The sequence below is a fragment of the Pygocentrus nattereri genome, chromosome 11 (assembly GCF_015220715.1).
Source record: "Pygocentrus nattereri isolate fPygNat1 chromosome 11, fPygNat1.pri, whole genome shotgun sequence".
NCBI classification, from domain to species: Eukaryota; Metazoa; Chordata; class Actinopteri; order Characiformes; family Serrasalmidae; genus Pygocentrus; species Pygocentrus nattereri.
The window spans coordinates 36,939,672-36,962,521 of NC_051221.1; the positions used below are offsets into that span (position 1 = coordinate 36,939,672).

General features: G+C 49.9%; 1 protein-coding gene across 1 annotated transcript in view; it reads right to left on the reverse strand.

Annotated features, from left to right (window-relative positions):
- Positions 1–22,850, reverse strand: part of arid2 (AT rich interactive domain 2 (ARID, RFX-like)) — a 49,337-nt gene that overhangs the window by 16,586 nt on the left and 9,901 nt on the right. Inside the window, exons 4-8 of the mRNA XM_017685970.2 lie at positions 5,537–5,670; positions 2,244–2,462; positions 2,044–2,111; positions 357–426; positions 7–257 (exon numbers count right to left, since the gene is read on the reverse strand). Coding sequence (XP_017541459.1) covers positions 7–257; positions 357–426; positions 2,044–2,111; positions 2,244–2,462; positions 5,537–5,670 — 742 coding nt within the window. The remainder of the gene's footprint in view (positions 1–6; positions 258–356; positions 427–2,043; positions 2,112–2,243; positions 2,463–5,536; positions 5,671–22,850) is intronic.

A 22,850-nucleotide genomic window follows, 5' to 3' on the forward strand; every position in this document is an offset into this window, starting at 1 on the left:
TCTCACCTCTCCTGCTACATTCCCCAGTGTGTCAAGGCCTAGTTGCCGTAGCGAGACAAATGTGCAGTGTGCGCAGAGGAGGAGGAAGCGCAGACAGGTGCGGTTAGCTGCCAGCAGTTTGACGTTGGCCTCCTCGAAGGAGAGGTTCCTCAGGATGATGGCCACTTGGAGCACGCGCTGGCCCTCCACATCATCGATCCCCATGTTACGTAGCGGGCGGAACAGGGACGTCCGCGCATCACTGTGCTCTGACCCATCTGAAGGAAAAGTAGACGAGGAAAGAACAAAATCATACTGAGAAAGTTGTCGCCACAACAAAGACACTGAAAGTGTAATGACTGACTGTGTCCACCCACCTTGTGGTGTGCAGCTCTTGTCTGAGATGAGATCTTTTACTTCATTGTCTTCAACAACATCTTTCCAAAACTATGAACGTCAAGATGGAGAAAAATCATGAAAATAATTTATACAAAACTCGTTTTTGCAACACCAAGCAGTAAAATATTCATGCATACATTATTTAAAAACATTTGTCAGCAATAAGTGCCTTTGCACTGTGAAAACACCTTATATTGAGAGAACAAAGGCAAATAAACGTTAGAGGTGTGGGGAAAAAATGGATTCTTGGATGCATCGCGATGCAGACGTGAATGATTCTGAATCGATTCACAAATGTCAAAAATCGATTTTCTAAATTTTAATTTAGAACGTAATGTTGAGGGAACACAAAGGGCAGAGCTTGGAAGTGGGTAAGTGCAGCATCCAGACAGTCTGTGGCGGCACATAAACACAGCTGGATGAGCGAGAAACCCGACCGGCACATCAGTTAGATCAGGAGTCACAACCCAAATGTTAAGAAGAGCCATTTTATCCTTTCAACAAAGTCAATAATGTCCAGTATGTCTCAATGTGTGGTAACATACTAGTATAGACTAAAAACATGAACGAAAACAAAGACTCACTTCGCTCTGCTTTAAGCTTTAGCTCAGCTAACATTATAGCCGCTTCCCTCCCCTTTCCATCAGGAAACTTTTCCTCAGAAGTTGAGCAGCTTATTGTAAAATGTCTCTCAATGTTCAGCTGTTTTACGAGGCTGAAGTCGGTTCTTGTTTGAATGTTTCCGCTCCACCTTAAATTCTGCGGCACCATTTAAGGCGGAACGGGAAAATACGATAGAGAAGCGACTTCATCTTCACAAATACAGTGTTTGACAGCCTCTCAATGCAGATATAACGTACCAGGAAACCAACTGCGCTGCTTACAAATGCGAATAAGTCAATTCGTCTTCAAGGGTTCACACGTCCCGTCTCAAAGATATTACACTGACACAGTGACCTACTCTCTACACCGAGACCAAATCTGAAGTTATAAAATCACTAAAGCTAACGGAGAGGACGCCACTGGATCTTATTTCACCGTAACAGCGCGTTTTATCACAGATGACCGGCAGCAGCGTCTCATCTGCTCCAAACATTCGCAGTGAATGAAAGATTTTCAGTTTACTCAAATCATCATTTCCATTTGGTTTATTAATATAAGATATTGGAAGTAAATCCACTGCAGACTATTATAAATACTTTGCTTTAAAAGTACCACATCGTCACACAGTGAGGAAAAAAAAAAAAAATGCATTGATAATTGTTTTATAATTGCATCGCAGCCCTCCGTATTCAAACCGTGAGGTGCCAAGAGATTCCCACCCCTAATAAACACAGTAAAAAGAAATAAGAATGCTTCCAAAAAAAGTAGCTGCTGTCCTCCTCAATGCCTTATGGCATCACACACATTCACACAACAGCATTCCTGATCCAATCCAATAAAGCACTGATTAATCAAACTAGGGCACAGGACTGTAACCTTATAACTAAAATTAAAAAAAAAGAGGAAATGGTTACACATTGACATAAGTCATACTCACAGTCTTAATATTATTGGTTTAGATTGTAACGTGTGTTTTATTGAGGAAAGAAATCATTACTGACCAGATATACAGCTTTGTGGTCTAATTTTTGCTTAAGATTCATCTAAATGTTTCATTCTCACCTTCGCAAAATCTCGGGATGTTTTCTCCCTCCAATCCATGCCAAATACAGCAGAAAAGCTACCTAATGCTGCAACACACCAACAGAGAAGACCAAAACGTGACTCAAGTTTCTCACGATTACAGACACAAGTGAATTAGTATCAACAGAAGCTTTTGTAATAACAATCGTAACTGTGGATGTAATTAGGGGTGTACATACAGTCATCAAAGACCCCTGCGTGTGCCAGCAGCAGTGTGATGAGTTTGGGCTCCTTCTCCAGCTGCATGGTGTGCTTGCTCTCATTGGACAGCAGCGTACACACGTTAATGGCGAAGTCCACCTCATTAGGAAGCCCCGACAGCAGGGACAGCACCAATTTGTTGTAGTCGGATGGAGGGACAAAATCCGTCGACAGCCCATAGCTTTGGCGGAGATAGTCTGTCAATCAAAATCAAGCAAAGAAGACTGAGCAACAAATAATTGCCAAAAATAGGAGCATCATAACCATAAATTAGACTGCATTTACTTAACCACTACAGCCTTGCTTAACATCAATTCTATTCAATGAGTCAAAAAACAAAGTACAGGTTGGTCTATTAATGAAGTGGGCTAGTTTAATTGTTAAGCATGTGATCTCTCATGAAGAGCAACTACTAGTAGTTCAGAAGTTCAAGGGGAAGGGAAGGCAGTGAAACATCTCGTCCATGAGAGACGCTTCACAGCCAGTCACAGCTAAGCAGCGTAAGGCTGAACAATTTGGAGAAAATATTTGAATGTGTTTTTTTTTTTTTAACCAAAATTGTGACTTGGTTTAAGCTGTGATCATTCAGTAATTATGGTCCGGGCCTGTTTTTTTTAGCTAAGAAAGCCAGAATATCCATTGTTTCAGGCTTGAGGCTTTAATGCTGTGCAGTGCTGTAGTGTACCAGGCTGCCAGTTAGACATCGTTGTGATATCAACTTGTGAACGGTCTACTCATCTACAGGCAGCGCACTACTGATTGAATGTCCCGTCCATAACTTTGTTTTAAAAGACCAGTTCAACAAAAAATAAATAAATAAATAAAACTGAACTGTTATTTAATATACTACATAAGTAAACTTTAATATTCCTCTGTGATAAAAGTACATATATACTCAAGTGTATAATTTGAATCATAAGATAGCATCTATTGGCCCATCCGCCTGTCCCAATAACAGATTTTCCTGTTTGGCGACGAGGAAAATCTGCTGTAAAAGCCAATCTACACAGTAACAATCATCATCTCTGAGGGTGTTAAGATACAACCAGAGGCACCATAGGGCACTGTAAATAAATGTAAACTATACGGAAGCCAAAAATATAGTCTCATCCACTTCTGGTCATGATGAATGTTTACAATTTCATGTAGTCAAATTTGCTGTCTCACCAAGAGTAAAATGAAAGCAGTGTGCATAAGAGCACGGGGTGGGGGAAATCAGAACGGTTACGCACGACCATTCTTCTGTAACATTTTCACTAATGTTTTCCACTGGGGTGCTCAACAATTCATCAGAGGATCTGAACACTCTGTCACATGAGCAGACAGTCTCAGTTAACTTTAACCATTAATGAATGATGCTTTCCTACTCAACTCAAAGTCCGCTGTTCAGGCCTAGCAGGCTATTTTTTGGTCGGCACTCTGATTTGCAATGTTAACTTTCTCTGAACGAACAACGCGCTCATATATATCGGTAGACCAAATAGAAAAGAGATTGTGGGTAATAGCTAACAAAAATGTCATTGCCTCCAATAACACAACGTGCAAAATTTCATTTTAGGGTTTCGTGGTCACGTAACTGAGCAGTGTATTAGATTTTAACAGACTCCAGTAAAGTTCAGTACAAAGAATAAAAAAAAATTTGATTTCTGTTTCAACATGAGCTTCATTTTTAAGACTAAGTGACCCTTATTAGTCCCGCAACAGGGAAATTTCACCTCCGCATTTAACCCATCCGTGAAGCGAAACGCCACATACACACTAGTGAGCACTCACACTAGGGGGCAGTGAGCACACTTGCCCGGAGCGGTGGGCAGCCCAATCCGCAGCACCTGGGGAGCAGTTGGGGGTTAGGTGTCTTGCTCAAGGACACCTCAGTCATGTACTGTCGGCTCTGGGAATTGAACCGGCGACCTTCCGGTCACAAGGCTGGCTCCCTAACCTCCAGCCCATGACTGCCTATGTTTTCATGCTACTACTGAAGCAGGAGTTGTCTGAAGGCGGAGTCTTATTGTAGCCACACCACATGGTGAGCAGTTAGATCCCACTATTTTCAAGTAAATGTATCCCAAAAATTCTGAAAATCAATGTGTACCATTAACAACTGACTGTACAGAAACAAGTTAAGGAAATTAAGGTAATTTGTTATACACAATATTTTTATATTTATTTTATATACACACACAGACTAATATATTAATTAATATATTACAGACAGAGTGTGTATAACAAATATATACACACATGCACACAAATATATACATGTAAATATTGCATGCATACAAAAATTACATATTTTTATATATATATATATATATATATATATATATATATATATATATATATATATATATATATATAAATAAATAAATAAATAAATACACACACACACATAAAGTATGTGTGTATAAGTTGTAGTGTGGGTATCATGCAATGGCAGGACAAAGTTTCAGTTGTGTTATGTTTGTCTTCTTTTATTTGCTTTAATAAAATAAACATAAGGTATAGAGTCACTCTAAGCAAAAGGATTTTAGTCTAAAGTCCAAGTCAGTTACATGTCTGAAATGTGATTTGAACTCTGACTTTGAATCAATTGGGTAGAATGATTCATATAAGCGTTCATGTGGTGTGGAATTCTTTAGAAATCATGCCCATGGGGCTCACAACAGATCTGGATTTATTTACCAAAAACAGACATTCATTTTTACGTGACCATTTTCCAAGCGCTCTTCATCCTTTTCAAACTAAAACAGACTGGTTTTGTTTTCTTCAAGACTGAAATGTATGTAATGATATCTGCCCACTCCTCCTTAACACTCCTTTAAGCTCAGCTGGTGTGGGCGGCGTAAACTGCTGTAGGCTGAAAGAGCAGATATAGGCAGATGTTGGTTTTCATGACATCACAGAAAGAATTCATTCAAAACAAGCTGTTTTTGCAGTTTAGTTTCCATATATCGACTGTAAGGACTGGGGAGTTTTTAAACTTTAACAACGTTCACATATCACACCATAGAGGTAAGAAAAATTCAGTTTTCCATGATTAAAATTAACAGCATCTGCTCCAAATATAGGGCAGCCCATCAACTAACAAGTTCAATAACACTGTGTGGAATATTGACCCATCTTTATATCAACGTAAGGCACAACAGAAGCTACAAACCAGTCTCTTGTGCTTACACTGGGGACGCAGGTAATAGATAACACAGAACAAACCTTCACAAAAACATGTCCACACAGATCTCAGACAGAATTGCCATTCCTCTCATCATATTACCTGATACAATATGTTGCTGGTAGTTGTACGAGCAGGGTATTGCACCGATTGGAAGTGATGGTTTGGGGTTTCCAGGCTGCACCTCCTCGTCATCTTCTCCAAAGTGATAGACCTTCTCGTACTTCTCTAAATATCTGAAAGCAGAACATAAAAGGGTAAGAGCGAACACGCTCCTGAGCATGCTGTCTGCAACATCAATAACAATCTCGTAGAAAGGCAGGAGGTGAGGTTAACATTTTACTCACACTAGACAATGAAAACGCTAAAACCAAAGCCACGTTGAAACAGTTACAGTGCTGACTGCAATAACCAAAGTCTGATCAGGTTTCACTGGTGTAGGCAGCTGAAAAATTGCCATGACTTATGACAGCATGTCTGTTGCTGTTATCAGAGGCACAACTGTAGTAAAGACTAGGGAGAGAAAGAGGGCAAGAGAGGACAGTGTGGTGCTGTTGCCAGCATTCAGTGACTGGTAACAGGCCTGGAGCAGCATTATGCTCAACATTCACAACATTTTAATGCCCTTAAGGCTGAGTAAGAGCCCAAGTGTGTGATATTCATGTTTCATAATGTATTGATATCGGAGTGGAAGAGGAGCAGACTTCGTTTAGGTGCTGAATGGAAGGCAAGGCCCACACATTTGCATTGAGCACTTTCACATGATCAGCAGATGGTGTGAACGTGTGGTTAATTTGGAGTGCGCTTCTCAGCAGCACCTGCCAGCACTGCTAGACTGTTTAGTGAGATATTCCTTAAAAAGATCATTCAAAACAGTGCCTCCCCTTTCCCACTAATTTTCTTTCAGCAAACATTTTCTCCTACTTTCTCTTAAACTGCAAGTAGAAGGAATCCAACTCAAACAATGAATAAGCTAGAGAATTTGTATGTGTTGCACTTTAAGCAGCAAGTAATGAGAACAATATTTTCGACATCAACACAGTTGTCTCAGAGTCACAAGAGCTCGGCTACAACTGATTAGAGGGGCATTTCGTAATACATCCTTTCACACTTAGCCAGATGATCTAAGCCAAATGTCTGCCCAACATGAAAAGAAAAATAGGATCACCCACTTCCCTCAGTATTACTGTTGTATCATATCATCTCTGCTATGGACAATAACAGTTTGACACCAAGCCACTTTAAAAGAACAGCAGCAGAGTCACTCAAGTCACTTTTAATGTAAATGTCTATGTCTCGTGTGTATCGTGTCTATTTTGTGCATAATGTAATCATATATTTATATACATGGGGCAGTCATGGGATAGAGGTTAGGGATCCAGCCTCGTGACCAGAAGGTCGCCGGTTCGATCCCCAGAGCCGACAGCACATGACTGAGGTGTCCTTGAGCAAGACGCCTAACCCCCCAGATTTTCTTGTCTAATAATGAAGAAATGTGAACAAGTGAAGCCGAACCTTCAGAGGAGCTCATGCTAAAACTAAGCCCGTTAAACAGACTTTAACGAAATGACACAAAATATGCATGTTGATTTCTCTTCACACAGAATTCACATAATGTTTTAATCAAAGTTGTCAACAGTTATGCTAAATTAAAAGGAGCTAATCTGGTCTGCTAGCTATCTGATCTAAACTAGACTCTTTCAGGAAACTTGAATGAAACTATTTAAATGATGTGCATTCACTTACATAATGTTTTTAAACCCATTTTATTTTATCAAGCAGTCAACAACTGCATTATTACATTTATTCAGGACATAATCTGAGCTCGACATTGTTTTGCAGTGTTATTCCCTGCTTGACATAGTTAAATGAGTAAATAAATAAATAATAAATAAATAAATACAGTAATCAAAAAAAAAAAAAAAAAAAGTCTGCTTACCTTACAGCTGTGCTGAGCCTGAGCTCTGAATTTGGCATTTCAAAGCAAAAAAAAAAATTTATATATATAAATTTATAAATAAATAAATAAATAAAAAAACACCCCACAACACACACACACACACACACACACACACACACACCCCACCACCAACCTCCAAAGTATGAGGATAACACTTAGAACAGGTTGCGACTGACCGAGGAGCTTCAATCATTATCTCACAATATGCTCAGTGGACAATTTTCACTTCGGGCTTAAATAGTCTGGGTTTTACTTGAAAATCCTGCTTTATGAAATCTGCCCTGGAGCAATTCACATCTGAGCAGCACAGCCACCTCATTTAAACTTTTGCACGGTGCTCAGAGTCAGAGAAGTCTAGAGCGGGAACACTGAGGGAGTAAGCGGCAAGCTCAAGGAATTCCTGAGGAGTAACTGTAGGACTAGCGTCGATTACATCATCAGCCCGAGTTCAAGTTCAGGTCACAACTCTAATAAAGAAACAACCTGAGGTGACTAAGGACTCCAGTTAGTACCACAACTTCAATGAAACATTTCTCAGATCACAACACGAGCTACACTACATGCCCCGCAGCTACAGTTGCTCTGCCGGTGAAATAAAGCGGTTGGTCTGCAGTTAGTTATCACATGACGACAGGCAAATGTCTCCTTCAACTCGTTACTTCTCCTACAAATCTATTCAGAAATAACCATCGTTCAAATAAATATCAAATACCAAAATCATGTCCTCAGTGTTGGTGTTAGGGGGACACCGCGACATACCAATAACATAAGCGCTTGGTGGGTGAGCGAGTTCGCCTCCTGAATGAGGTCCCCCTCATCTGCGCAGCTGAGGTAATCCCACACACACACACACACACACTAACTATAAATACTGTTCCTCACACACTCAGGTCTCACTATAAATACACTCCCAGCTTCACAGCACACAGACCCCGTCTAGTCCAAGAGGGTGGAACCCGGACCACTGCAGCTGTGTGTTTTACACATCTCACAGTCCTGTGACTGAGATCTCGATCTCTCTCTCTCTGTGTCTTCACTCACTCTCCCTGGGTCTTGCCGGTCTCCCTTTCTCTGCCTGCCTGCCTGCCTCTCTCCCTCTCTCTGCCTGCCTGTCTGTGTCTCTCTCTGCCTGCCTGCCTGCCTCTCTCCCTCTCTCTGCCTGCCTGCCTGCCTCTCTCCCTCTCTCTGCCTGCCTGCCTGCCTCTCTCCCTCTCTCTGCCTGCCTGCCTGCCTCTCTCCCTCTCTCTGCCTGCCTGCCTGTGTCTCTCTCTGCCTGCCTGTCTGTGTCTCTCTCAGTCTCTCTCTCTCTGCCTGCCTGTCTGTGTCTCTCTCTGCCTGCCTGTCTGTGTCTCTCTCTGCCTGCCTGTCTGTGTCTCTCTCTCTCTCTCTGCCTGCCTCTCTCTCTCTCTCTCTCTCTCTCTCTGCCTGCCTGTCTCTCTCTCTCTCTCTCTGCCTGCGTCTCTCTCTGCCTGCCTGTCTGTGTCTCTCTCTCTCTGCCTGTCTGTGTCTCTCTCAGTCTCTCTCTCTGCCTGCCTGTCTCTCTCTGCCCGCCTGTCTGTGTCTCTCTCTGCCTGCCTGTCTGTGTCTCTCTCTGCCTGCCCGTCTGTCTCTCTCTGCCTGCCCGTCTGTCTCTCTCAGTCTCTCTCTCTCTGCCTGCCCGTCTGTCTCTCTCTCTCTCTCTCTCTCTCTCTCTCTCTCTCTCTCTCTCTCTCTCTCTCTCTCTGCCTGTCTCTCTCTCTCTCTCTGCCTGTCTCTCTCTCTCTGCCTGTCTCTCTCTCTCTGCCTGTCTCTCTCTCTCTGCCTGCGTCTCTCTCTGCCTGCCTGTCTGTGTCTCTCTCAGTCTCTCTCTCTCTGCCTGTCTGTGTCGATCTCAGTCTCTCTCTCTGCCTGCCTGTCTCTCTTTGCCCGCCTGTCTGTGTCTCTCTCTGCCTGCCTGCCCGTCTGTCTCTCTCAGTCTCTCTCTCTCTGCCTGCCTGTCTCTCTCTCTGCCTGCCTGTCTCTCTCTCTCTCTGCCTGCCTGCCTGTCTCTCTCTCTGCCTGCCTGCCTGTCTCTCTCTCTCTCTGCCTGCCTGTCTCTCTCTCTCTGCCTGTCTCTCTGCCTGCCTGTCTCTCTCTCTCTCTCTGCCTGCCTGTCTCTCTCTCTCTCTCTCTCTGCCTGCCTGTCTCTCTCTCTCTCTCTCTCTCTCTCTGCCTGCCTGTCTCTCTCTCTCTCTCTCTCTCTGCCTGCCTGTCTCTCTCTCTCTCTCTCTGCCTGCCTGTCTCTCTCTCTCTCTCTCTCTGCCTGCCTGTCTCTCTCTCTGCCTGTCTCTCTCTCTCTGCCTGCCTGTCTCTCTCTCTCTCTCTCTGCCTGCCTGTCTCTCTCTCTCTCTCTCTCTCTGCCTGCCTGTCTCTCTCTCTGCCTGCCTGCCTGTCTCTCTCTCTCTGCCTGCCTGCCTGCCTGTCTGTCTCTCTCTCTGCCTGGCTGTGTCTGTCTGTCTCTCTCTCTCTCTCTCTCTCTGCCTGTCTGGCTATCTGCCTGTCTCTCTCTCTCTGCCTGCCTGCCTGCCTGCCTGCCTGCCTCTCTCTCTCTCTCTCTCTCTCTCTCTCTCTCTCTCTCTCTCTCTCTCTCTCTCTCTCTGCCTGCCTGCCTGCCTGCCTGCCTGCCTGCCTGCCTGCCTGCCTCTGCCTCTGCCTCTGCCTCTGTCTCTCTCTCTGCCTGTCTGTCTCTCTCTCTCTCTCTCTGCCTGCCTGCCTCTCTCTCTCTCTCTGCCTGCTTGTCCCTCCCTCTCTCTCTGCCTGCCTCCCTCTCTCTCTCTCTGCCTGCCTCTCTCTCTCTCTCTCTCTCTCTCTCTCTCTCTCTCTCTCTCTCTCTCTCTCTCTCTCTCTCTCTCTCTGCCTGCCTGTCTCTCTCTCTCTCTCTCTCTCTCTGCCTGGCTATCTGCCTGTCTCTCTCTCTCTCTCTGCCTGCCTGTCTCTCTCTCTCTGCCTGCCTGCCTGCCTGCCTGTCTCTCTCTCTGCCTGCCTGCCTGTGTCTCTCTCTCTGCCTGCCTGGCTATCTGCCTGTCTCTCTCTCTCTCTCTCTGCCTGCCTGCCTGTCCCTCCCTCTCTCTCTGCCTGCCTGTCTCCCTCTCTCTCTCTCGCTCTCTCTCGCTCTCTCTCTCTCTCTCTCTCTCTCTCTCTCTCTCTGCCTGTCTGTGTGTCTCTCTCTCTCTCTCTCTCTCTCTCTGCCTGTCTGTGTCTCTCTCTCTCTCTGCCTGTCTGTGTCTCTCTCTCTCTCTGCCTGTCTGTGTCTCTCTCTCTCTCTGCCTGTCTGTGTGTCTCTCTCTCTCTGCCTGTCTGTGTGTCTCTCTCTCTCTGCCTGTCTGTGTCTCTCTCTCTCTCTCTGCCTGTCTGTGTCTCTCTCTCTCTCTCTCTGCCTGTCTGTGTCTCTCTCTCTGCCTGCCTGTGTCTCTGTCTCTCTGCCTGCCTGCCTCTCTCTCTCTCTCTCTCTCTCTCTCTCTCTCTCTCTCTGCCTGCCTCTCTCTCTCTCTCTCTCTCTCTCTCTCTGCCTGCCTCTCTCTCTCTCTCTCTCTCTCTCTCTCTCTCTCTCTCTCTCTCTCTCTCTCTCTGCCTGCCTCTCTCTCTCTCTCTCTCTCTCTCTCTCTCTCTCGCTCTCTCTCTCTCTCTCTGCCTGTCTGTGTCTCTCTCTCTCTCTGCCTGTCTGTGTCTCTCTCTCTCTCTCTCTGCCTGTCTGTGTCTCTCTCTCTCTCTCTGCCTGTCTGTGTCTCTCTCTCTGCCTGCCTGTGTCTCTCTGCCTGCCTGCCTGTCTCTCTGCCTGCCTGTCTCTCTCTCTCTCTCTCTCTCTCTCTGCCTGCCTCTCTCTCTCTCTCTCTCTCTGCCTGCCTCTGCCTCTCTCTCTCTCTCTCTCTCTGCCTGCCTCTCTCTCTCTCTGCCTGCCTCTCTCTCTCTCTGCCTGCCTCTCTCTCTCTCTCTCTCTCTGCCTGTCTGTGTGTCTCTCTCTCTCTCTGCCTGTCTGTGTCTCTCTCTCTCTCTGCCTGTCTGTGTCTCTCTCTCTCTCTGCCTGCCTGCCCGTCTCTCTCTGCCTGCCTGTGTCTCTCTCTCTCTCTCTCTGCCTGTCTGTGTCTCTCTCTCTCTGCCTGCCTGTCTGTGTCTCTCTCTGCCTGCCCGTCTGTCTCTCTCAGTCTCTCTCTCTCTCTGCCTGCCTGTCTCCCTCTCTGCCTGCCTGTCCCTCCCTCTCTGCCTGCCTGTCTCCCTCTCTCTCTCTCTCTCTCTCTCTCTCTCTCTCTCTCTCTCTCTCTGCCTGCCCCTCTCTCTCTCTCTCTCTCTGCCTGCCCCTCTCTCTCTCTCTCTCTCTCTCTGTCTGTGTCTCTCTCTCTCTCTGCCTGTCTGTGTCTCTCTCTCTCTCTGCCTGTCTGTGTCTCTCTCTCTCTCTCTTTCTGCCTGCCTGCCCGTCTCTCTCTGCCTGCCTGTGTCTCTGTCTCTCTCTCTCTGCCTGTCTGTGTCTCTCTCTCTCTCTGCCTGCCTGTCTGTGTCTCTCTCTGCCTGCCCGTCTGTCTCTCTCAGTCTCTCTCTCTCTCTGCCTGCCTGTCTCTCTCTCTGCCTGCCTGTCTCCCTCTCTGCCTGCCTGTCCCTCCCTCTCTGCCTGCCTGTCCCTCCCTCTCTGCCTGCCTGTCCCTCCCTCTGTGCCTGCCTGTCTCCCTCTCTCTCTCTCTCTGCCTGCCCCTCTCTCTCTCTCTCTCTCTCTCTCTGCCTGCCCCTCTCTCTCTCTCTCTCTCTCTCTCTCTCTGCCTGCCTCTCTCTCTCTCTCTCTCTCTCTCTCTGCCTGCCTCTCTCTCTCTCTGTCTGTCTCTCTCTCTCTCTGCCTGTCTCTCTCTCTCTCTCTCTGCCTGCCTCTCTCTCTCTCTGCCAGTCTGTCTGTCTCTCTCTGCCAGTCTGTCTCTCTCTGCCAGTCTGTCTCTCTCTCTCTGCCAGTCTGTCTGTCTCTCTCTGCCTGTCTCTCTCTCTCTCTGCCTGTCTCTCTCTCTCTCTGCCTGTCTCTCTCTCTCTCTGCCTGTCTGTCTCTCTCTGCCTGTCTCTCTCTCTCTCTGCCTGTCTCTCTCTCTCTCTGCCTGTCTCTCTCTCTCTCTCTCTCTGCCTGTCTCTCTCTCTCTGCCTGCCCCTCTCTCTCTCTCTCTCTCTGCCTGCCTCTCTCTCTCTGTCTCTCTCTCTCTCTCTGCCTGTCTCTCTCTCTCTCTGCCTGCCCCTCTCTCTCTCTCTCTCTCTGCCTGCCTCTCTCTCTCTGTCTCTCTCTCTCTCTCTGCCTGTCTCTCTCTCTCTCTGCCTGTCTCTCTCTCTCTCTCTCTGCCAGTCTCTCTCTCTCTCTCTCTCTGCCTGTCTGTCTCTCTGCCTGTCTGTCTCTCTGCCTGTCTGTCTCTCTGCCTGTCTGTCTCTCTCTCTCTCTGCCTGTCTGCCTCTCTCTCTCTCTGCCTGTCTCTCTCTCTCTCTCTCTGCCTGTCTCTCTCTCTCTCTCTCTCTCTCTCTCTCTCTCTCTCTCTGCCTGTCTCTGCCTCTCTCTCTCTGCCTCTCTCTCTCTGCCTCTCTCTCTCTCTGCCTGTCTCTCTCTCTCTCTCTGCCTGTCTCTCTCTCTGCCTGTCTCTCTCTCTCTCTCTCTCTCTCTGCCTGTCTGTCTCTCTCTCTCTGCCTGTCTGTCTCTCTCTCTCTGCCTGTCTGTCTCTCTCTCTCTGCCTGTCTGTCTCTCTCTCTCTGCCTGTCTCTCTCTCTCTCTCTCTGCCTGTCTCTCTCTCTCTCTCTCTCTCTCTCTCTCTGCCTGCCTGTCTCTGCCTCTCTCTCTGCCTCTCTCTCTCTCTGCCTGTCTCTCTCTCTCTCTGCCTGTCTCTCTCTCTCTCTCTCTCTCTGCCTGTCTCTCTCTCTGCCTGTCTCTCTCTCTGCCTGTCTCTCTCTGCCTGTCTCTCTCTCTCTCTGCCTGTCTCTCTCTCTCTCTCTCTCTCTCTCTGCCTGTCTCTCTCTCTCTCTCTCTCTGCCTGTCTCTCTCTCTGCCTGTCTCTCTCTCTGCCTGTCTCTCTCTCTCTCTCTCTCTCTCTGCCTGTTTGTCTCTCTCTCTGCCTGTCTGTCTCTCTCTCTCTGCCTGCCTGTCTCTCTCTCTCTCTGCCTGCCTGTCTCTGCCTCTCTCTCTCTGCCTGTCTCTCTCTGCCTGTCTGTCTGTCTCTCTCTCTCTCTGCCTGTCTGTCTCTCTCTCTCTCTCTCTGCCTGTCTGTCTCTCTCTCTCTCTCTCTGCCTGTCTGTCTCTCTCTCTCTCTCTCTGCCTGTCTGTCTCTCTCTCTCTGCCTGTCTGTCTCTCTCTCTGCCTGTCTGTCTCTCTCTCTGCCTGTCTGTCTCTCTCTCTCTGCCTGTCTCTCTCTCTCTGCCTGTCTGTCTGTCTCTCTGCCTGCCTGCCTCTCTCTCTCTCTCTGCCTGTCTCTCTCTCTCTCTCTCTGCCTGTCTCTCTCTCTCTGCCTGTCTCTCTCTCTCTCTCTCTCTCTGCCTGTCTCTCTCTCTCTCTGCCTGTCTCTCTCTCTCTCTCTCTGCCTGCCTGTCTGTCTCTCTCTCTCTGCCTGTCTGTCTCTCTCTCTCTGCCTGTCTGTCTCTCTCTCTCTCCCTGCCTGTCTGTGTCTCTCTCTCTCTCTCTGCCTGTCTGTGTCTCTCTCTCTCTCTCTGCCTGTCTGTCTCTCACTCTCTCTCTCTCTGCCTGTCTGTGTCTCTCTCTCTCTCTCTGCCTGTCTGTCTCTCTCTCTCTGCCTGTCTGTCTCTCTCTCTGCCTGTCTGTCTCTCTCTCTGCCTGTCTCTCTCTCTCTCTCTCTCTCTCTCTCTCTCTCTCTCTCTCTCTGCCTGTCTCTCTCTCTCTCTCTCTCTCTACCTGTCTCTCTCTCTCTCTCTCTGCCTGTCTCTCTCTCTCTCTCTCTCTCTGCCTGTCTGTCTGTCTCTCTCTCTCTCTGCCTGTCTGTCTCTCTCTCTCTCTGCCTGTCTGTCTCTCTCTCTCTCTGCCTGTCTGTCTCTCTCTCTCTGCCTGTCTCTCTCTCTCTCTCTGCCTGTCTCTCTCTCTCTGCCTGTCTCTCTCTCTCTCTCTGCCTGTCTCTCTCTCTCTCTCTCTCTCTCTCTCTCTGCCTGCCTGTCTCTGTCTCTCTCTCTGCCTCTCTCTCTCTCTGCCTGTCTCTCTCTCTCTCTCTCTCTCTCTCTCTCTCTCTGCCTGTCTCTCTCTCTGCCTGTCTCTCTCTCTGCCTGTCTCTCTCTCTCTCTCTCTGCCTGTCTCTCACTCTCTCTCTGCCTGTCTCTCTCTCTGCCTGTCTCTCTCTCTCTCTCTGCCTGCCTGTCTCTCTCTCTCTCTCTCTCTCTCTCTCTCTGCCTGTCTCTCTCTCTGCCTGTCTCTCTCTCTCTCTCTGCCTGCCTGTCTCTCTCTCTCTCTCTCTCTCTCTCTCTCTCTCTCTCTGCCTGTCTCTCACTCTCTCTCTCTGCCTGTCTGTCTCTCTCTCTCTGCCTGTCTGTCTCTCTCTCTCTCTGCCTGTCTGTCTCTCTCTCTGACTGTCTCTCTCTCTCTCTGTCTCTCTCTGCCTGCCTGTCTCTGTCTCTCTCTGCCTCTCTCTCTCTGCCTCTCTCTCTCTCTGCCTGTCTCTCTCTCTTTCTCTCTGCCTGTCTCTCTCTCTCTCTCTCTCTCTGCCTGCCTGTCTCTCTCTCTCTCTGCCTCTCTCTCTCTCTCTCTCTCTCTGTGCCTGTCTCTCTCTCTCTCTCTCTCTGCCTGTCTCTCTCTGCCTGTCTCTCTCTCTCTCTCTCTCTCTCTCTCTGCCTGTCTCTCTCTCTCTGCCTGTCTCTCTCTCTCTCTCTCTCTGCCTCTCTGCCTCTCTCTCTCTCTCTGCCTGCCTGTCTCTCTCTCTCTGCCTCTCTCTCTCTCTCTCTCTCTCTCTCTGCCTGTTTGTGTCTCTCTCTGCCTGTCTCTCTCTCTCTCTCTCTCTCTGCCTGTCTCTCTCTCTGCCTGTCTCTCTCTCTCTCTCTCTGCCTGTCTCTCACTCTCTCTCTCTGCCTGTCTCTCACTCTCTCTCTCTGCCTGTCTCTCACTCTCTCTCTCTGCCTGTCTCTCACTCTCTCTGCCTGTCTGTCTCTCTCTCTCTGCCTGTCTGTCTCTCTCTCTCTCTCTCTGCCTGTCTCTCTCTCTCTCTGCCTGTCTCTCTCTCTCTGTCTCTCTCTGCCTGCCTGTCTCTGTCTCTCTCTGCCTCTCTCTCTCTGCCTCTCTCTCTCTCTGCCTGTCTCTCACTCTCTCTCTCTGCCTGTCTCTCACTCTCTCTCTCTGCCTGTCTGTCTCTCTCTCTCTCTGCCTGTCTCTCTCTCTCTCTGCCTGTCTCTCTCTGTCTCTCTCTGCCTGCCTGTCTCTCTCTCTCTCTGCCTCTCTCTCTCTCTCTCTCTCTCTGTGCCTGTCTCTCTCTCTCTCTCTCTCTCTCTCTGCCTGTTTGTGTCTCTCTCTGCCTGTCTCTCTCTCTCTCTCTCTCTGCCTGTCTCTCTCTGCCTGTCTCTCTCTCTCTCTCTCTGCCTGTCTCTCTCTCTCTCTCTCTCTCTGCCTGTCTCTCTCTCTCTCTCTCTGCCTCTCTGCCTCTCTCTGCCTGCCTGTCTCTCTCTCTCTCTCTCTCTGCCTCTCTCTCTCTCTCTGCCTGTTTGTGTCTCTCTCTGCCTGTCTCTCTCTCTCTCTCTCTCTGCCTGTCTCTCTCTCTCTCTCTCTGCCTGTCTCTCTCTCTCTCTCTCTGCCTGTCTCTCTCTCTCTCTCTCTCTGCCTCTCTGCCTCTCTCTCTCTCTCTCTCTGCCTGCCTGTCTCTCTCTCTCTCTCTCTCTGCCTCTCTCTCTCTCTCTGTGCCTGTCTCTCTCTCTCTCTCTCTGTGCCTGTCTCTCTCTCTCTCTCTCTCTCTCTCTCTCTCTCTCTCTCTCTCTCTCTCTCTCTCTGCCTGTTTGTGTCTCTCTCTGCCTGTCTCTCTCTCTCTCTCTCTCTGCCTGTCTCTCTCTCTCTCTGCCTGTCTCTCTGCCTGCCTGTCTCTCTCTCTCTCTCTCTCTCTCTCTGCCTGTCTCTCTCTCTCTGCCTGTCTGTCTCTCTCTCTCTCTCTGCCTGTCTGTCTCTCTCTCTCTCTGCCTGTGTCTCTCTCTCTCTCTGCCTGTCTGTCTCTCTCTCTCTCTGCCTCTCTCTCTCTCTCTCTGCCTCTCTCTCGCTCTCTCTCTCTCTGCCTCTCAGCCTGTCTCTCTCTCTCTCTCTCTCTCTGCCTGTCTCTCTCTCTCTCTCTCTCTCTCTCTCTCTCTCCCCGCCTGTCTCTCTCTCTGCCTCTCTCTCTCTGCCTCTCTCTCTCTGCCCCTCTCTCTCTGCCCCTCTCTCTCTCTGTGTCTCTCTCTGCCTGTCTCTCTCTCTGCCTCTCTCTCTCTCTCTGCCTGTCTCTCTCTCTCTCTCTCTGCCTGTCTCTCTCTCTCTCTCTGCCTGTCTCTCTCTCTCTGCCCGCCTGTCTCTCTCTCTCTCCCCGCCTGTCTCTCTCTGTGTCTCTCTCTCTGCCTGTCTCTCTCTGTGTCTCTCTCTCTCTCTCTCTGCCTGTCTGTGTCTCTCTCTCTCTCTCTCTCTCTCTCTGCCTGTCTGTCTCTCTCTCTCTCTCTCTCTCTCTGCCTGTCTGTCTCTCTCTGTGTCTCTCTCTCTCTCTCTCTCTGCCTGTCTGTCTCTCTCTGTGTCTCTCTCTCTCTCTCTCTCTCTCTGCCTGTCTGTCTCTCTCTGTGTCTCTCTCTCTCTCTCTCTCTCTGCCTGTCTGTGTCTCTCTCTCTCTCTCTCTCTCTCTCTCTGCCTGTCTGTCTCTCTCTCTGCCTGTCTGTGTCTCTCTCTCTCTCTCTCTCTCTCTCTCTGCCTGTCTGTCTCTCTCTCTCTCTGCCTGTCTGTCTCTCTCTCTCTCTGCCTGTCTGTCTCTCTCTCTCTCTCTCTGCCTGCCTGTCTGTCTCTCTCTCTCTCTCTGCCTGTCTGTCTCTCTCTCTCTCTCTGCCTGTCTGTCTCTCTCTCTCTCTGCCTGTCTCTCTCTCTCTCTCTGCCTGTCTCTCTCTCTCTCTCTGCCTGTCTCTCTCTCTCTCTGCCTGTCTCTCTCTCTCTCTCTGCCTGTCTCTCTCTCTCTCTCTCTCTCTGCCTGCCTGTCTCTGTCTCTCTCTCTGCCTCTCTCTCTCTCTGCCTGTCTCTCTCTCTCTCTCTCTCTCTCTCTGCCTGTCTCTCTCTCTGCCTCTCTCTCTCTCTCTACCTGTCTCTCTCTCTCTCTCTCTCTGCCTGTCTGTCTCTCTCTCTCTCCCTGCCTGTCTGTGTCTCTCTCTCTCTCTCTGCCTGTCTGTGTCTCTCTCTCTCTCTCTGCCTGTCTGTCTCTCTCTCTCTCTCTCTGCCTGTCTGTGTCTCTCTCTCTCTGCCTGTCTGTCTCTCTCTCTCTGCCTGTCTGTCTCTCTCTCTGCCTGTCTCTCTCTCTCTCTCTCTCTCTCTCTCTCTCTGCCTGTCTCTCTCTCTCTCTCTCTCTCTGCCTGTCTGTCTCTCTCTCTCTCTCTGCCTGTCTGTCTCTCTCTCTCTCTGCCTGTCTGTCTCTCTCTCTCTGCCTGTCTGTCTCTCTCTCTCTGCCTGTCTCTCTCTCTCTCTGCCTGTCTCTCTCTCTCTCTCTGCCTGTCTCTCTCTCTCTCTCTCTCTCTGCCTGCCTGTCTCTGTCTCTCTCTCTGCCTCTCTCTCTCTCTGCCTGTCTCTCTCTCTCTCTCTCTCTCTCTCTCTCTCTCTCTCTCTGCCTGTCTCTCTCTCTGCCTGTCTCTCTCTCTCTGCCTGTCTCTCTCTCTCTCTCTCTGCCTGTCTCTCACTCTCTCTCTGCCTGTCTCTCTCTCTGCCTGTCTCTCTCTCTCTCTCTCTCTCTCTCTCTCTGCCTGTCTCTCTCTCTGCCTGTCTCTCTCTCTCTCTCTGCCTGCCTGTCTCTCTCTCTCTCTCTCTCTCTCTCTCTCTCTCTCTCTCTCTCTCTGCCTCTCTCTCTCTCTCTCTCTCTCTCTCTCTGCCTGTCTCTCACTCTCTCTCTCTGCCTGTCTGTCTCTCTCTCTCTGCCTGTCTGTCTCTCTCTCTCTCTGCCTGTCTGTCTCTCTCTCTGACTGTCTCTCTCTCTCTCTGTCTCTCTCTGCCTGCCTGTCTCTGTCTCTCTCTGCCTCTCTCTCTCTGCCTCTCTCTCTCTCTGCCTGTCTCTCTCTTTCTCTCTGCCTGTCTCTCTCTCTCTGCCTGCCTGTCTCTCTCTCTCTCTGCCTCTCTCTCTCTCTCTCTCTCTGTGCCTGTCTCTCTCTCTCTCTCTCTCTGCCTGTTTGTGTCTCTCTCTGCCTGTCTCTCTCTCTCTCTCTCTCTCTCTGCCTGTCTCTCTCTGCCTGTCTCTCTCTCTCTCTCTCTCTCTCTCTGCCTGTCTCTCTCTCTCTGCCTGTCTCTCTCTCTCTCTCTCTCTGCCTCTCTGCCTCTCTCTCTCTCTCTGCCTGCCTGTCTCTCTCTCTCTGCCTCTCTCTCTCTCTCTCTCTCTCTGCCTGTTTGTGTCTCTCTCTGCCTGTCTCTCTCTCTCTCTCTCTGCCTGTCTCTCTCTCTGCCTGTCTCTCTCTCTCTCTCTCTGCCTGTCTCTCACTCTCTCTCTCTGCCTGTCTCTCACTCTCTCTCTCTGCCTGTCTCTCACTCTCTCTGCCTGTCTGTCTCTCTCTCTCTGCCTGTCTGTCTGTCTCTCTCTCTCTCTCTCTGCCTGTCTCTCTCTCTCTCTGCCTGTCTCTCTCTCTCTGTCTCTCTCTGCCTGCCTGTCTCTGTCTCTCTCTGCCTCTCTCTCTCTGCCTCTCTCTCTCTCTGCCTGTCTCTCACTCTCTCTCTCTGCCTGTCTCTCACTCTCTCTCTCTGCCTGTCTGTCTCTCTCTCTCTGCCTGTCTGTCTCTCTCTCTCTCTGCCTGTCTGTCTCTCTCTGCCTGTCTGTCTCTCTCTCTCTCTGCCTGTCTCTCTCTCTCTCTGCCTGTCTCTCTCTGTCTCTCTCTGCCTGCCTGTCTCTCTCTCTCTCTGCCTCTCTCTCTCTCTCTCTCTCTCTGTGCCTGTCTCTCTCTCTCTCTCTCTCTCTCTCTCTGCCTGTTTGTGTCTCTCTCTGCCTGTCTCTCTCTCTCTCTCTCTCTGCCTGTCTCTCTCTGCCTGTCTCTCTCTCTCTCTCTCTGCCTGTCTCTCTCTCTCTCTCTCTCTGCCTGTCTCTCTCTCTCTCTCTCTGCCTCTCTGCCTCTCTCTGCCTGCCTGTCTCTCTCTCTCTCTCTCTCTGCCTGTTTGTGTCTCTCTCTGCCTGTCTCTCTCTCTCTCTGCCTGTCTCTCTCTCTGCCTGTCTCTCTCTCTCTCTCTCTGCCTGTCTCTCTCTCTCTCTCTCTGCCTGTCTCTCTCTCTCTCTCTCTCTCTGCCTCTCTGCCTCTCTCTCTGCCTCTCTCTCTCTCTCTCTCTGCCTGCCTGTCTCTCTCTCTCTCTCTCTCTCTGCCTCTCTCTCTCTCTCTCTCTCTGTGCCTGTCTCTCTCTCTCTCTCTCTGTGCCTGTCTCTCTCTCTCTCTCTCTCTCTCTCTCTCTCTCTCTCTCTCTCTCTGCCTGTTTGTGTCTCTCTCTGCCTGTCTCTCTCTCTCTCTCTCTCTGCCTGTCTCTCTCTCTCTCTGCCTGTCTCTCTGCCTGCCTGTCTCTCTCTCTCTCTCTCTCTCTCTGCCTGTCTGTCTCTCTCTGCCTGTCTGTCTCTCTCTCTCTCTCTGCCTGTCTGTCTCTCTCTCTCTCTGCCTGTGTCTCTCTCTCTCTCTCTGCCTGTCTGTCTCTCTCTCTCTCTCTCTCTCTCTGCCTCTCTCTCGCTCTCTCTCTCTCTGCCTCTCAGCCTGTCTCTCTCTCTCTCTCTCTCTCTGCCTGTCTCTCTCTCTCTCTCTCTCCCCGCCTGTCTCTCTCTCTGCCTCTCTCTCTCTGCCCCTCTCTCTCTGCCCCTCTCTCTCTCTGTCTCTCTCTCTGCCTGTCTCTCTCTCTGCCTGTCTCTCTCTCTGCCTGTCTCTCTCTCTGCCTGTCTCTCTCTCTGCCTGTCTCTCTCTCTCTGCCTCTCTCTCTCTCTCTGCCTCTCTCTCTCTCTCTGCCTCTCTCTCTCTCTCTCTCTCTGCCTGTCTCTCTCTCTCTCTCTGCCTGTCTCTCTCTCTCTGCCCGCCTGTCTCTCTCTCTCTCCCCGCCTGTCTCTCTCTGTGTCTCTCTCTCTGCCTGTCTCTCTCTGTGTCTCTCTCTCTCTCTCTCTCTCTCTGCCTGTCTGTGTCTCTCTCTCTCTCTCTCTCTCTGCCTGTCTGTCTCTCTCTGTGTCTCTCTCTCTCTCTCTCTCTGCCTGTCTGTCTCTCTCTGTGTCTCTCTCTCTCTCTGCCTGTCTGTCTCTCTCTGTGTCTCTCTCTCTCTCTCTCTCTCTGCCTGTCTGTGTCTCTCTCTCTCTCTCTCTCTCTCTCTCTCTCTCTCTCTGCCTGTCTGTCTCTCTCTCTGCCTGTCTGTGTCTCTCTCTCTCTCTCTCTCTCTCTGCCTGTCTGTCTCTCTCTCTCTCTGCCTGTCTGTCTCTCTCTCTCTCTGCCTGCCTGTCTGTCTCTCTCTCTCTCTGCCTGCCTGTCTGTCTCTCTCTCTCTCTCTGCCTGTCTGTCTCTCTCTCTCTCTCTGCCTGTCTGTCTCTCTCTCTCTCTGCCTGTCTCTCTCTCTCTCTGCCTGTCTCTCTCTCTCTCTCTGCCTGTCTCTCTCTCTCTGCCTGTCTCTCTCTCTCTCTCTCTGCCTGTCTCTCTCTCTCTCTCTCTCTCTGCCTGCCTGTCTCTGTCTCTCTCTCTGCCTCTCTCTCTCTCTGCCTGTCTCTCTCTCTCTCTCTCTCTCTCTCTGCCTGTCTCTCTCTCTGCCTCTCTCTCTCTCTCTACCTGTCTCTCTCTCTCTCTCTCTGCCTGTCTCTCACTCTCTCTCTGCCTGTCTCTCTCTCTGCGCCTGCCTGCCTGTCTCTCTCTCTCTCTCTCTCTCTCTCTCTGCCTGTCTCTCTCTGCCTGTCTCTCTCTCTCTCTCTCTCTCTCTCTGCCTGTCTCTCTCTCTCTGCCTGTCTCTCTCTCTCTCTCTCTCTGCCTCTCTGCCTCTCTCTCTCTCTCTGCCTGCCTGTCTCTCTCTCTCTGCCTCTCTCTCTCTCTCTCTCTCTCTGCCTGTTTGTGTCTCTCTCTGCCTGTCTCTCTCTCTCTCTCTCTGCCTGTCTCTCTCTCTGCCTGTCTCTCTCTCTCTCTCTCTGCCTGTCTCTCACTCTCTCTCTCTGCCTGTCTCTCACTCTCTCTCTCTGCCTGTCTCTCACTCTCTCTGCCTGTCTGTCTCTCTCTCTCTGCCTGTCTGTCTGTCTCTCTCTCTCTCTCTCTGCCTGTCTCTCTCTCTCTCTGCCTGTCTCTCTCTCTCTGTCTCTCTCTGCCTGCCTGTCTCTGTCTCTCTCTGCCTCTCTCTCTCTGCCTCTCTCTCTCTCTGCCTGTCTCTCACTCTCTCTCTCTGCCTGTCTCTCACTCTCTCTCTCTGCCTGTCTGTCTCTCTCTCTCTGCCTGTCTGTCTCTCTCTCTCTCTGCCTGTCTGTCTCTCTCTGCCTGTCTGTCTCTCTCTCTCTCTGCCTGTCTCTCTCTCTCTCTGCCTGTCTCTCTCTGTCTCTCTCTGCCTGCCTGTCTCTCTCTCTCTCTGCCTCTCTCTCTCTCTCTCTCTCTCTGTGCCTGTCTCTCTCTCTCTCTCTCTCTCTCTCTGCCTGTTTGTGTCTCTCTCTGCCTGTCTCTCTCTCTCTCTCTCTGCCTGTCTCTCTCTGCCTGTCTCTCTCTCTCTCTCTCTGCCTGTCTCTCTCTCTCTCTCTCTCTGCCTGTCTCTCTCTCTCTCTCTCTGCCTCTCTGCCTCTCTCTGCCTGCCTGTCTCTCTCTCTCTCTCTCTCTGCCTGTTTGTGTCTCTCTCTGCCTGTCTCTCTCTCTCTCTGCCTGTCTCTCTCTCTGCCTGTCTCTCTCTCTCTCTCTCTGCCTGTCTCTCTCTCTCTCTCTCTGCCTGTCTCTCTCTCTCTCTCTCTCTCTGCCTCTCTGCCTCTCTCTCTGCCTCTCTCTCTCTCTCTCTCTGCCTGCCTGTCTCTCTCTCTCTCTCTCTCTCTGCCTCTCTCTCTCTCTCTCTCTCTGTGCCTGTCTCTCTCTCTCTCTCTCTGTGCCTGTCTCTCTCTCTCTCTCTCTCTCTCTCTCTCTCTCTCTCTCTCTCTCTCTCTGCCTGTTTGTGTCTCTCTCTGCCTGTCTCTCTCTCTCTCTCTCTCTGCCTGTCTCTCTCTCTCTCTGCCTGTCTCTCTGCCTGCCTGTCTCTCTCTCTCTCTCTCTCTCTCTGCCTGTCTGTCTCTCTCTGCCTGTCTGTCTCTCTCTCTCTCTCTGCCTGTCTGTCTCTCTCTCTCTCTGCCTGTGTCTCTCTCTCTCTCTCTGCCTGTC